The sequence below is a fragment of the Mus musculus genome, chromosome 15 (assembly GCF_000001635.26).
Source record: "Mus musculus strain C57BL/6J chromosome 15, GRCm38.p6 C57BL/6J".
NCBI classification, from domain to species: domain Eukaryota; kingdom Metazoa; phylum Chordata; class Mammalia; order Rodentia; family Muridae; genus Mus; species Mus musculus.
The window spans coordinates 44,226,679-44,242,370 of NC_000081.6; the positions used below are offsets into that span (position 1 = coordinate 44,226,679).

The window sequence follows — 15,692 nt, forward strand, 5'->3', positions numbered from 1 at the left end:
AAAACAACTGTAGCTATAATGTTGCTGGTCAGATACAGCGTATTAAAGTCCCATGATAGAAAGTTCCTGGATCAGATCTTTATCCAAGACAATGTGTTTTAGAAGATGAATTCAAAATCTCTCCTGAGGACTACTTAACACTTCTTCCGTGTATTTAAATACAGAGCTAAAGAGATGGCTCAGTCGCTAAAGCATTTGCTCCGAAAGCATGAAGCATTCATATTTATAGTTAAGGAGCTAGGTGGACAGTTTGCTTCTGGTGCTTGGGAAGCAGAGGAGGGGGAATCCTGTCTTTCATTGGTCAGTCTATCTAGCCAATGGATGAGGTCCAGGTTCATTATGAGACCTTCTTTCAAAGAAATATGGTGGAGAGAGACTAAAGTAGCTAGCAGGGGTCTCTGATCTACACACACACACACACACACACACACACACACACACACACACAGACACACACATGTCCACACATCATTGCAAAGGAGACAGTCCTTGATAGAGGACAGAGACTTATCAAATCTAGATCCAGCCTGCGCATTTTCAACATCTCTGCTAGCCTGCTCTCTCGTGAAATACTGTGTCCTAACCCTGGCATGTATAATTTCCTTTGTTCATCTTTCATATACTCAGAGTCTGCCTGCTCACATGTTGACTACAGGGCTTCCACTGAGTGCGAATTTTCAGAGCTTGACTCTACCTGCATCTGTAATTCCTTTGGCAGCTGTGTCTCTCCTGCCCTAAAAAAAGGGAGGCCAAACATGCCATTGAGTGTGACATCTCTTTGTCCTCAAACAATGCCTTTTGAAATGGTTCCCACTCCTTGATGGGGACAAGTGAACTCAACTTCTGTTAAACAGCCTGCAGCTGGAACTTGTACACTGTACTCTGCTTACTTTGTCACACACCAAATCTCAATAGGACCACTTCCAACTCACTTCACCTTAGTATTTTTTTTTAAATACATATCTTCTGTCTTGGTGTTGCTTATATTTAGGATATCTACAAAGTGTGGACTAAGAACATTAATGTTTTCAAATGCAACCAGAGACTGAACTTGTTAAACGTGTAAAATTTTGCACTTAAAGAAAATCAATTAGTTATAGATGTGTGAAAAGATTATGTCTGCTAAAATTATACACATTCGTTGTGTTGTTGGAATACTATGATCTCTCTTCTACCTATCTATTAGTTTTTTGAGATAGGGTTTCTCTAGTAACAGCCTTGGCTGTCCCAGAATTCATTCTGTAGGCCAGGCTGGCCTCTAATTCACAGAAATCCACTTGTGTCTGCCTCCAAAGAGATGGTACTAAACGCATGCTGAAGGGTCTTAACCACTTCACTTGTGATAAGAAACATGCAACATTAATGTGGTCTCTGGTATAGAGTAAATCTTGCATGGCTTCTGCGATTTTGAGTGTCATATTCACACAGTTATGCTACCACGTTTGGTGCTGGAAGATACTATTGTCCTACTTTACAGATGGTCTATGAGAAAGGCTGGGATAATTTCTTACCACTAAGGAGATGCAATTAGAACTATGTCTCCTAGTGCTTCTCACAGACACATTTGAAAGCCTGTGATAAGAGCCTTAGCTGACCTGTTTCCAGCCACCATTGAAGGCTCCTGCCTGCATCCCATTCAGGATATTCAATGGTCTCTCTATGGCAGTACTCTTTTATTGGTGAAGTTTCTCATAAAGTCCCCAGGAATACCTAAGGTAGACTCCGGGTAATATAGAGGTTTTTAAGTATTTAAGGACATTGTCTTAGTCGGGGTTTCTATTCCTGCACAAACATCATTACCAAGAAGCAGTTGGGGAGGAAAGGGTTTATTCAGCTTACATTTCCACATTGCTGTTCATCACTGAAAGAAGTCAAGACTGGAACTCAAGCAGGTCAGGGAGCAGGAGCTGATGCAGAGGCCATGGAGGGATGTTCTTTACTGGCTTGCTTCCCCTGGCTTGCTCAGCCTGCTCTCTTATAGAACCAAGACTACCAGCCCAGAGATGGCACCACCCACAAGGGGCCTTTCCCCCTTGATCACTAATTGAGAAAATGCCTTACAGCTGTATCTCATGAAGGCATTTCCTCAACTGAAGCTCCTTTCTCTGTGATAACTCCAGCTGTGTCAAGTTGACACAAAACTAGCCAGTACAGACATCCTTCAACAAATGACAGTATGCAGATGATGGATAAATATCATTTAGGGCAGATAATTCTGGAATACATAATTTGAGTCCAGTTACTTAATTGAGAGCTATCTCAATCAAATTCCAATTTTGTTCTTTCCTTATGTGTCATATTTTCCTCTGCTCCTTCAATCCTGCTTTCTGAGTTCAAATTCCAAATTAAAAAGCTGACTGAAAGACAGGCTCAGCCTACATCTTGGGAAAGAGAGACTTGGCTGAGAAAGGGAACAGTAGGGTCACTTTGTTCTGTTTCCATTGGTGTTTGCACTGCTTTTCTTTCTGTTTCTCCATAGGTCACCAAGATGCTCGCAGTGGTTGTAATTCTGTTTGCCCTTTTATGGATGCCCTACAGGACTCTTGTGGTTGTCAACTCATTTCTCTCCAGCCCTTTCCAGGAAAATTGGTTCTTGCTCTTTTGCAGAATTTGCATTTATCTCAACAGTGCCATCAACCCAGTGATTTACAACCTCATGTCTCAGAAATTTCGTGCAGCCTTCAGGAAGCTCTGCAATTGCAAGCAGAAGCCCACAGAAAAAGCTGCTAACTACAGTGTGGCCCTAAATTACAGTGTCATCAAGGAGTCAGACCGCTTCAGCACAGAGCTAGAAGATATCACCGTCACCGATACGTATGTGTCAACCACAAAAGTGTCCTTTGATGACACCTGCTTGGCCTCTGAGGTAACCTTTAGTCAGAGCTGATTCATGAATGAGAGAAAAATGAATCATGGTAACATGTTGAATCTGCGTTGTTATCCAAGACAATACTTGCACTGGAGGCATCACAGGGAGGCTTGGCTTTGCTCTTAGAAAGCTTGGCCCTGCATACTTTAACCCATGACACTGGTTTTTCACTTTCCTTCTTTCCAAACTAGAATCACAAAAAGAGAGTCTAACTCTGCAGGGGATAAATGATGGAAAGTAAAAGGCTGTTTGCCTCATTTAATTTGGGAAGTCATTCTCTTTCGTGTGGTAAAGACATTCCCATGAAGACTAGATACCATTTTAAATTCCATACAGCTTTATTAAATGTGATTTCACACACACACACACACACACACACACACACATTCCAAATACCTATACATTTGGTAACTTGGCAACATGCAATTTTTAAATGTTTTGTTTTCATATTTCATTTACCAAAGTACAGTGCTATTTCATGAATAACTGAAATACATTTTAAAAAGAACAAACTAGAAACTCAAAATATTCCCCAAATTTTAGAGACATGTGGATTTTTTTGTTTTGTTTTGTTTTATTTAAATATTTTTATTACGTATTTTCCTCAATTACATTTCCAATGCTATCCCAAAAGTCCCCCATACCCTCCCCCACCCCACTTCCCTACCCACCCATTCCCACTTTTTGGCCCTGGCGTTCCCCTGTACTGGAGCATATAAAGTTTGCAGAGACATGTGGATTTGATGACAAAGCAAACCTATGTTTTACCAACTCTTCAGGCTTCCTAAATAAAGGATGGGGTAAAGATGTATCCAGTTCAAATAGCTGTGAAGATGCCAGCTATCATATAGTGAATATTCAAATGTATAAAAAAATACCAGTCCAAGTGTTTAAAACATGATTTCACCATTTTCTCAAAACCTTTAAGGTTGAAATTCCCTTGGAACACTCTTGTTCTTAACTCTTGAGCTATGTCAAGTAACTCCTTCCTGCTGAAACATGCTTCAAAGTCGGAAACAGTTTCTGACGTATTGTTCTTACTTGAAACCAGCCAAATTCTGGCTATTTTGTCTCAAGGTGAAGATGCCCGACTCTAATTTAGACTTTAACTTGCATGCTCTTATCTTTCATTTCTCCCCCTGGTCATTTTTCAGATTCATTTTATTTCAAGTACTGAGAATATTTTGCTTATAGTCTAACTCAAAGCACAACAAGTCTGCTGACTTTATTTTAAAACTGATTTCATACTATTATCACTCCCTTACCTCTACATGTTGAATTTGAACTAGTGTCCCAATTATTATTAGACATATCTGAATGTGCATCTACCCAGAAGGCTTACAGTTCCTCTTCAATTAACTCAGACACCGGGATGCATCAAATCAGATATTAAAGAATATAAGTTGACCTTGGTGATAGCTTCATTGTCATCAATTTTTAATTGTTAGGTCAAAATGTCATATTTTCAAGTACCCCATAATACTTTATCCAGCCTATATCTTTAGTTCATGGATTTTCTTTGAAATGTAATTGATAATGATAATTAACCCATCACACCTTCTTAATAAAGAACACTACTCTTTATGTAAAACACTGTCAAACAGGACCCATTCTAAATACGCTTGTATGAAATTTTTCTTCATCTACTCCAGGAAGACATTTCTTCTGCCTGCTACCATATTAGTAATACAATGTAACAAAATAGATTCAGAGAGTATCAGAAGCCTATTCCCATGACACTAAGTGATCTATTTTAATTACATTTACATTATGAAATTATTATTATTATTATTATTATTATTATTATTATTATTGGATAGGACACTAGTATAAGCAAACCTTAAATGACATAAATATGTGTTTAGGCACATACAAATACCTAGATGTGTATAAATTTATGTACAAAGAGAATTGGAATATATTAGAACTCTTATATTAGGAGAAGGAAATAATATCATTGAACATCTGCTATGTCTTCCACATACTGGTGGATACTTAAGTACCATAATCTCCACTACCATGTCTTGAGAAGTATCCATGGTATTTTCCTAAACAGTGTGGTGACTACAGAGATGTTTCTTTTTCCTTTTGTAAAGTTGACAATTAAATTCTTGTGATCTAATGGCTACACACACACACACACACACACTACAATATCAGATAATGAAAACAACATGTTATATATATATATATACAAGAAAAAATGCACTTTTCTGACCTTTGGAAGTTTAGTATTTAGCCTTAGTTTTCCCCTTTTAGTTTTTGAAAAGTTGCTTGGTAGTTTTACTTTTTGACCATATGACAAATTCAAAAGAATGTGGTTCATAATGTTTCAACTTTAAAGAAAATGCCATTATAAAATCAAATATTCTTAAATAATGCATAACAGATAGCTGAATTTACACAAAGGAGGTATAACTTTCTGAAATATTCAGTATTATGATACATTAACTCATAAAATATTTCCATTGATAATCAAAACCATATATCATCAAATAGATACTAAAAGACTAAATTAAAATTTGCTGGTATAGTAAAATAATGTTACTAATAACTCCCTTAATAATGCTTCTAGAGTCGTTATATTACTTCCAATTTTATTCATTGCTGAGGGACTTCAGGCAGGAAAGTGGACAGAAGTGAATGAATAATACAAGCAAACATAAATCCGTGTATCCATGGTATTTTCCTAGGGTTTCTTCCTCAGTCTGGTTAATATATTTTTAAAGTTTAACATAGATCTCAAGTATTCTACATCCTGAAGATGAATAGAAAAAACTGAAATTCTATAAGCATTTTTAAGTAGATGAAAAGCATAGAACCACGCATATACCTTTATAATCTACCAAAAGTGATGGGTAATTTGTGCTAAAATTTAGTAAATCCATGTAAAAGAAAATGTAGTAAAATCTAACTAGGCTTTAAGTAGATGGCGGAGTTGCTCTATACAGAGTATATGTCTTAGGAATGCAAGAGCTACACTATTCTGCTCTCTTCTTTAAAAATGTAAAACCCCTACTGATAGCATATAAAGTACTTTAAATCTATAAAAATTATGATGGGAAAAAATAACTTTTATGAGGAAAATAAATTATTAACCCATAATTTATAAATTTTACAAATAAAATATTCAATATTGTTTTTATGTCAATTCAACATCTAGAGAAGATAAATTTTGTATATGAAGTCAGAAAATCATATGTGAGTGAGAAAACACATCCCAAATATTTGGAATCTCTCTGGCTATGAAGGCACAAAAATGAGACTTTGAAGCAATTCATTTTGAATTTCTTCAGTTGGTAACAAATATCCAGAAAAACATTGAACTGATTAATCTCAGTCTGTTAGAACTCTCTATGGATAATGTTGTCTCTCTATTGATAATGCACTATATATAGGAAAACATTACACAAATTTTAATTTTTATAAAAATCCCTTTTAAATAAAAGAAAAATTGGTCTGTTGCTTCTAAAATTCCTATTTAGCCTTGTCATGATTTATATAGTAGGAATCATATAGAGATACGTTATTTAATGTGGCTTTTTTTTCAAAGTATAGAGTAGAGGCTTGACATTTCACAAGCTTCACTCAGAAACTAGAAAAGTAACATTAAGTATATGTAAAACCATTGCTAAAATTTTATGAGACAAATGCATATTTCTATTCTTACAAAACTTAACCAAATGAAAAAAAGCAGGTATGCATGATATAACTTCAAGATGTTATACTCTTAAACTTTTAGTCAATGTTTAGAATACAGATTAGAATCATAAAAAATATAGCACAAAGCAGTTTTTAATAGTCTAGTTGAAAATTTCTAAGATGACTTAATAAAAGAATTATTTATATAATCTATTTTTAATGGACTATGATTAGAAATAACTGTTTTAATTTTTTATTTTTACTTACCACAGAACTAAAGAAGGCCATAAAGAACCCTATAATGTTCTTCATGTATATTTATTTCATAATTATGATCTCAAATAATTCAGCAACAGATGTCTTCAGGCAAGTTACATACTGGGAAGCAGTTCACTATTAAGATTTTCAGCAACTTACGGACTACATCAAGTGACAAGTTTAACCTATGGTGTGCTTAATTCAAAACTCAAATAATCTTCTTTGACAAGAGTGATCATGGATGTGCGTACTCAAAGTTGTCATGTCAAAAATATGTAAATAGCATTCTTTTATACCAAGCAAATTCATGCTAACCAAATAAAATATGTTTATTTCATATTTTAAGAATTATACCTAGAAAACTGAAAAAGGCTGAAATATGTAATACCAGTTAAGATGATACATTGTCTAAAACTATCAAATCTGGATGTAGCAAGACAAGAATTTAGTGACCAATAAACCACATAGTCAAATAATGACTGTAAGCCTTGATGGAGGTTCACACTGTAGAGTCTCAACTGGAATAATGGGAATGTGAAGCATATTGACAGTTATGCTAAGAGAATGGGGTAATCAGTACTGTTGGCTAGCATCATTGCAAGCTTGCAAGTGACTCTCTCTTTATAGAAAAATGGACTCAGTTCTTGTGCATATAGCTTTTCTTTGACTGCCAAACAAGAGCGAATATGAACTTCTTCAAGAACATCTTGAACTGGTATTACTAAAATGAAATCTTTTTAAAAATTCAATATGACTCAGAACAGGATGGTTTCAACTGACCAAAGGTCTTCCTTCAGAAGTCAGTAAGAACATCGTGGTACTGAAATGATACAGGATGGTACAATAAGGAAGCAAAATTTAATCCCTAGCCATGAGGACAAGCCATTCTTGGTTTGATATATACAAAAATTACTGGCATGTCTTTTCTTAATATGTCTCAAAAAATTGTCATTTGCTGGATGATGCTGAACACATTCTGAAAATCAATTTGTTCTGAGCCTCTACATATATGCTTCAAGACCCTTGAATAACCAATAACTCTAAATAGGCAAATAAACAGAAAACCCCATGTAGGACAAGCTCATTTCATGTTTGTATCCCACAAATTAAACTAAGATGATGAGCCTGACATTGACTTTCTGTTGAATGAGTGAATGAATGAATGAATGAATGAATGAATAAGTAAATTGATGAATCTCCAACTAAGAAATATAACCTAAAATTTTTGTGACTCCTGATTTTCCCATAGATTTCTTTACTATTATAAAACTTTATTGTTTTTTTCATCATTTTAAACCATTCTCCTGGCTCATTAAAATGTACTATATTGTGTCAGAGAGTGGTCACAACTATCCCTGTGTATATATTGTGAGTGCAAAGTTCAATAGTACTCTCACATATCTCACCTAATTTAATAATGATCAAGATTATCACATATACTTTCAGAGAATGACAACATATTATCACTGACATGTGAATAGAATGTGCAGAGTATATGATAGAGAGAGAAGTTGCATAATTTCAGACTACAAACATTAGAATTCCTCATAGGGAAAAGAATATCAGGGGGTGATAGAGTAATTAGAACAACCTGTTAGGGAAGCTTGAAAGTTCTTTTAAGATTAGACCTGGTTTAGATAGTTAGGAAAAGCCAACTGATGTAAGAAAAGAAAGATGAGGAGGTGTAGGGTGAAAAGAAAAAACTCCAGGTGTTATGGGTATGTGTCCAGTACAGTGTGATTCATCAGAGATTGATTAACGCAAGCAACTAGGAGAAAGGAAAGGAAGGGAGGTAAAGTACTTCCTAGTGCTTATATTTGATGAGGAAATATTCATCCAGACACAGTAAATAGATGTGTATATTAGTAAGCTGTCATGTATTTTCTGAACATTGTGAATTTCACTTATCTATAAAAAATATAGAATGCTATTTGTCTCCTAAGTGTTATAATTCTGTAAGTATCCTAAAGTCATAATTTTCCAAGTAAAAACTGTGCTGTATATGTATATATCTTTTCTATATTACATTGTCGTTGTATATGGGGCATATTTATTTATGTATATATGATTCAGAGGCCCATAATAGCCACGAAGTTATCCAGTTATGCTAACCATAGAGATCCAAGATAGCTCATAGGTCCTTCATAAGCCTAAGCATCCGTATTAAATGTGAAACTGATAAGCAGTGAAACTCCTTAGCTTCTAACCCCTTCTACCTGTTGACTTGCATGTTGCTTCTATTGTGCTCCTGAATGATTGATTTCTTACAACATGCCTCTGAATGGTTTGGTTTCCTTTCACCAGTTGTAGAAAGCTGTATGCTGACTCATCTCATTGCTGGGAGATTAACCATTGTGTCCACATGAACAAAGAATCTTCTTTAAGAAAGTGCGATATTATGTGTTCTCTCTGCAGTGTGAAACTGTTTTTGTATGTGTATGTATGAGCAATAAAGTATCAAACTGAAAGAGCCAGTCCTTTGGTTTCTTTGCTTTGAAGGTATCCTATTTTGGTATACCTTGACTCTAAACCATATGCTCCAAGAATTTTATTTTGATACATAGTTACCTAGCATATACCACTGTTTTTTCCAAATAATTACAAATAATACACAAGTACTTTTCATCTTTAGTAAGACATTAATGTGTATTGGTAGAAAAATGATTAACTTGTTATGTTATCCATGATTACACTGGCGCTAATACATTTATTTAAAGTTAATATTAGCTGAGACAAAAATCACAGTTAAGAAATGGCTGAAATTTTGTTTGAAGTAATTGCTTCAAATATTTCTTATTGTCTCTTTTTCAATAATAACAAAGTATACTCAATAAAGCAGATGACCCTGACACTCTTTCAATTTCAAATAATCTGAGACATGTCTGTAACTGGTTAAACAAGTTTCGCCAGTGCCTACAACATACTACCAAGAAACACATTAAAATGCCTTTTGGCATAGAAAAGGAATTTTATGCTTCAGTAAATCTCAGATTTGTTAAATGACCCCAATTGTTTCACAGCCGAACACAGAGGTTTAGTGTGTGTGTGTGTGTGTGTGTGTGTGTGTGTGTGTGTGTGTGTGTGTATACTTGAAGTACTATTACTTTCATAGGGCAAGAGAAGATTCATTTAGATGCCTCAAGATTATCAATCATAATACTATTCATCATTCAAAGAATACTTTCCTTATACTGTGACAAGTAGCATCTTAGGTTTTTTATAACTCCTCAATTTTTATAAGTCCTAAAATAGATTTTTATCAAGTTATGTTTGTTCTTTTCCAGATCTCCTGAAAATGACAATGAAGTGAAAAAAGTCCATGCTTTCTCCCCTAGGTCCACCAAGGGCAGCAATTTGCTCAGTACCTGGGAAATAATGGACCTTTCAAGAATCTTTGTAGGTCAATGAGAATGAATGGATTCATTTTTAAAAGTAGTTTCAGTAAAGACGAAACAGTACATATGACACATGCTAACTGCATCCAGGTTCCCCACAGAAACCATGAAACTTGAGAACTCGTCGATTACAAACAATATTCATTTATTCATAGTAATCTTAAAATAACTTAAGCTTCAATATATATATATATATATTCATGAATATATATTTGCCTTTCCTATCCCTTCCTCAAATACACTTTCTGCTGGCACATTATGCCATTGTAAATCTGTAAATATCAGTGGTGGCAGCATCTTCTGCTGCCTTGTTCCCAACAGCATCGCGATTCTGTGATGTCATCCCAGCTGTGGTAGACAAGTCCACACACAGTACACTTCTTCCCCGTCCAGAAAAGTGAAGGAATGGCCTCTTTGTGCAGCACATTCTAAAAAGCTCTTGAAAACCTTTCAAATGAACATATGAGCAAAAATTTCAAGGAAGTTAAGACACCTGGGAAAAGCAATCAGACAGGAACAAATGAAACCCAGTGTTAAATTACATGAATTTTTCTGGTGGAATAATTCTGATGGCTAAGCTTCCACTGTCCACATTAGAAACAACCCTCAAATACTTGCCTTTATTTTTTTAATTGATTTATTTTTTATCCTCCATATTCTATTCCCAATCACTCTATTCACCCTCCAACTGCTCCATATCCCACACCTCCTTCCCAACCCACCTGTCTCCACATGGATGCCTCCACCCCACCTGACCTCTAAACTCCCTTGGGCCTCCAGTCTCTTGAGGGTTAGGTGCATCATCTCTGAATGAACACAAACCCGGCAGTCCTCTACTGTATGTATGTTGGGGGCCTCATATCATCTGGTGTATGCTGCCTGTTTGGTGGTCCAGTGTTTGAGATATCTCGGGGGGTCCAGATTAATTGAGACTTCTGGTCCTTCTGCAGGATCGCCCTTCTCCTCAACTACTTTCAGCCTTCCCTAATTCAACACAGGGGTTAGCTGCTTCTGTCCATTGGTTGGGTGCAAATATCTGCATCTGACTCTTTTAGCTGCTTATTGGGCTTTTGGGGGGCAGTCAAGCCTCAATAATAGTGTGAGGCCTTGGGACTTCCCCTCAAGCAGGATCCCACTTTGCGCCTGTCTCTGGACTTCTTTTTCTCAGGCTCCTCTCCATTTCCATCCCTGGAATTCTTTCAGATAGGAACAATTATGGTTCAGAGTTGTGACTGTGTGATGGCAACCCATCCCTTACATGCTGTCCTGTCTTCCTGCTGGACATAGGCTCTATAAGTTCCCTCTCCTTACTGTCATTTCATCTAAGGTCCCTCCCTTTGATTCCTGAGAGTCTCTCACCTCCCAGGTCTCTGGTGCATTCTGGGGGATCCCCCAAACTCCTATTTCCTGAGGTTACCTGTTTATATTCCTTCTGCTGGCCTTCAGGGCTTCAGTCCTTCTCACTCTCCCAGTAACAGATCTGGTTACCCTTTCTTCCCTCCCCTCCTTCTTCCAATTTCCCTCCCAGGTCCCTCCCTCCCTCCCCACTTGTGATTGCTTCCTTCTCTCTCCCAAGTGGGACTGAGGCCTACTTGAGCACTTTAGCTTGTTGAGCTTTTTGAGATCTGTGGACAATCCATACTTTTTGGGTAATCCATACTTTTTTTTTTAAGCTAATATCCACTTATTAGTGAGTACATACTATGCATGTCCTTGTGGGTCTGAGTTATCTCACTCAGGATAATATTTTCTAGTTCCATCCATTTGATTGTGAATTTCATGAAGTCATTGTTTTTAATAGCTGAGTAGTATTCCATTGTGCAAATTAACCACATTTTCTGTATGCATTCTTCTATCGTAGGACATCTAGGTTGTTTCCAGCTTCTGGCTATCACAAATAAGGCCACTTTGAACATGGTGTGACATCTTTTGGGTATATTTCCAAGAGTGGTATAGCTGGGTCTTCAGGTAGATCTATTTCCAATTTTCTGAGAAAACTCGAAATTGATTTCCCGAGTGGTAGTACCAGTTTGCAATCCCATCAGAAATAGAGGAGTTTTCCTCTTTCTTCACATCCTCCCCCAACATGTGCTGTCACCTGTGGTTTTGATCTCAGCCATTCTGATTGGTGTAAGGTGGAATCTCAGAGTCGTTTTGATTTGCATTGATCTGACCACTAAGGACTTTGAACATTTCTTTAGGTGCTTCTCAGTCATTCGAGATTCTTCAGTTGTGAATTCTCGATTTAGTTCTATACCCCATTTTTTGATTGGGTTGTTTGATTTTATGGTGATTAACTTCTTGAGTTCTTCATATATTTTGGATATTAGCCCTCTATCAGAAGTGGGGTTAGTGAAGATTTTTTTCCCAATCTGTAGGTTGCCGATTTGTCTCGTTGATTATGTCCTTTTCTTACAGAAGCTTTCCAATTTCATGAGGTCCTATTTATCAGTTCTTGATCTTAGAGCTTGAGCCATTGGAGTTCTGTTTAGGATATTTTCCCCCTCTGTCAATGAATTCAAGGCTCTTTCCCACATTCTCTTCTATTAGATTCAGTGTATCTGGTTTTATATTGAGGTCCTTTATCTATTTGGATTGAACTTGGTACAAAGTGACAAATATGGGTCTATTTTCATTCTTCTACATACAGACAGCCAGATAGACCAGCACCATTTATTGAAGATGCTTTCTTTTTTCCATTGTATATTTTTGTCCTCTTTGTCAAAGGTCAAGCGACCAAAAGTGTGTGGTTTTTTGGGGGGTTATTCAGTTCTGTTCCATTGATCAATGTGTCTATCACTGTACCAATACCATGCAGTTTTTATCACTAGTGCTCTGTAGTAAAGCTTGAGATCAGGGATGGTGATTCCCCAGCTTTCCTTTTATTGTTAAAATCTCTTTTTGCTATTCTGGGTTTTTTGCTTTTCTAGATGACTTTGAGAATTGCTCTTTCCATGTCTTTGAAGAATTCTGTTGGGATTTTGATAAGGATTGCATTGAATCTATAGATTGCCTTTGGTAGGATGACCATTTTTACTATGTTAATTCTGTCAATCCATGAGCATGAGAGATCTTTCCATCTTCTGAGATCTTCTTTGATTTCTTTCTTCAGAGACTTGAAGTTATTGTCATACAGATCTTTCACTTATTTGGTTAGAGTTACCCCAAGATATTTTATATTATTTGTGGCTATTATGAAGAGAGTTGTTTCCCTAATTTCTTTCACAGCCTATTTATCCTTTGTATAAAGGAAGAGTAGTGATTTATTTGAGTTAATTTTATATCTGGCCACTTTGCTGAAGTTGTTTATTAGCTAGAGAAGTTCTCTGGTAGAATTTTTGGGGTCGCTTATGTATACTATCATATCATCTGCAAAAAGTGATACCTTTATTTCTTCTTTACCAATTTCTATCCCCTTGATCTCTTTGTGTTGTCTTATTGTTCTAGAAATGCTTTGAGTACTATATTGAATAGATATGGGGAGAGTGGGCATCCTTGTCTTGTTCCCGATTTCAGTGGGATTGCTTTAAGTATGCCTCCATTTCATTTGATATTGGTTGTTGGTTTGTCATAAATTGTTTTTATTATGTTTAGGTATGGGTCTTGAATTCCAGATCTTTCCATACTTTTAACATGAAGAGGTGTTGTATTTTGTCAAAATTTTTTTCTGCATCTAAGGAGATGACCATGTAATTTTTTTCTTTAAGTTTGTTTATATAGTGAATTACATTCATGGATTTTCATCTATTAAACCAACTTTGCATCCCTGGGAATTTGGGTGATTTTGCATTTGGGGCATAGATGTTTAGAATTGAGACTTTCTCTTTGTGGATTTTTTTCCCCTTGATGAATACTTGATCTTGATGAATGATGGTTTTAATGTGTTCTTGGATCAGTTTACAAGAATTTTATTGAGTATTTTTGCATCAATATTCTTACACTAGATTGGTCTAAAGTTCTCTTTTGGTTAGGTCCTTGTGTAGTTTAGGTATCAGAGTAATTGTGGCTTCATAGAACAAGTTAGGTAATATTCCTTCTGTTTCTATTTTATGGAATAGTTTGAGGAAAATTGGTATCAGGTTTTCTTTGAAGGTCTGGTAGAATTCTGCACTAAATCCATCTGGCCCTGGACTTTTCTTGGTTGGGAGGTTTTTAATCACTTCTTCTATTTCCTTGTGTGATGTGGTCCTGTTTAGATAGTTTACCTGATCTTAATTTAACTTTTGTATGTGGCATCTGTCTAGAAAACCATCCATTTCATCTAGATTTTCCAGTTTTGTTGAATATAGAGTTTTATAGTAGGATCTGATGATTTTTTTGAATTTCCTCCATTTCTGTTGTTATGTCTCTCTTTTGATTTCCGATTTTATTAATTTGAATACTGCCTCTTGTCCCTTCAGTTAGTTTGGCTAGGGGGTTATATATCTTGTTAATTCTCTCAAAGAACCAGATTTTAGTTTTGCTGATTCTTTGTATTGTTCTTTGTTTCTATTTGAATTTCTGCCCTGAGTTTGACTATTTCCTGCCTTCTACTCCTCTTGGGTGAGTTTGCTTCTTTTTGTTCTAGAGCTCTCAGGTATGCTGTTAAGTTGTTAGTATAAGATCTCTCCAGTTTCTTTACCAGGGCAATTAGTGCTATGAACTTTCCTATTAGCAGCTTTCATTGTGTCCCATAAGTTTGCATATGATATGTCAAAACTTCTATTAAATTCTAGGAAGTCTTTAATTTCTTTATTTCTTCCCTGACCAAGTTGTTATGGAGTAGAGAATTGTTCAGTTTCCACGTGTATGTGGGCTTTTTGTAGTTTTTGCTGTTGTTGAAGACCAGCCTTAGGCCACGGTGATCTGATAGGATGCATGGTATTATTTCAATCTTCTTGTATCTGTTGAGGGTTGTTTTCTGATCAATTCTATGGTTGATTTTTGGAGAAAGTACCATGAGGTACTGAGAAGAAGGTGCATTCTTTTGTTTTAGGGTGAAATGTTCTGTAGATATCTGTTAAATCCATTTTTTTCATTACCTCTCTTATTACACTGTGTCGCCGTTTAGTTTCTGTTTCAGTGACCTGTCAAATGGTGAGAGTGAGGTGTTGAAATCTCCCATCTAGTATTGTGTGGGGTTGAATGTGTGTTTTGAGTTTTAGTAGTTTCTTTTATGAATTTGGGTGATCTTGCATTGGGGGCATAGATGTTCAGAATTGAGACTTTCTCTTGGTGGATTTTTCCCCTTGATGAATATGAAGTGCCGTTCTTCCTCATGCTTGATAACTGTTGGCTGAAAGTCTATTTTATTGGATATTAGGATGGCAACTTCTGCTCGTTTCCTGGGACCATTTGCTTGGAAGACCTTTTTCCATCCTTTTACTCTGAGGTAGTATCTGTTTTTGTTATTGAGGTGTGTTTCTTATATGCAGTAAAATGTTGTATCTTGTTTGTGTATCCAGTCTGTTAGCTTATGTCTTTTTATAGGTGAGTTGAATCCAATAATATTGAGAGATATTAAAGAGAGATGACTGTTGGTTCCTGAT

The 15,692-nt window shown here is 36.1% G+C and overlaps 1 protein-coding gene across 2 annotated transcripts in view; it reads left to right on the plus strand.

Annotated features, from left to right (window-relative positions):
* Trhr (thyrotropin releasing hormone receptor) overlaps positions 1-9,234 on the plus strand; it is a 39,989-nt gene extending 30,755 nt beyond the window's left edge. The window contains exons 3-4 of one of the 2 annotated variants that reach the window (NM_013696.2): positions 2,480-2,866; positions 6,784-9,234. In NM_013696.2, coding sequence (NP_038724.1) covers positions 2,480-2,866; positions 6,784-6,789 — 393 coding nt within the window. In that variant the 3' untranslated portion in view covers positions 6,790-9,234. Of the gene's footprint in view, positions 1-2,479; positions 2,888-6,783 lie in introns of those variants that run through there. The other variant, XM_006520747.1, reaches the window with a different exon arrangement.
* Positions 9,235-15,692: the final 6,458 nt, after the last annotated feature.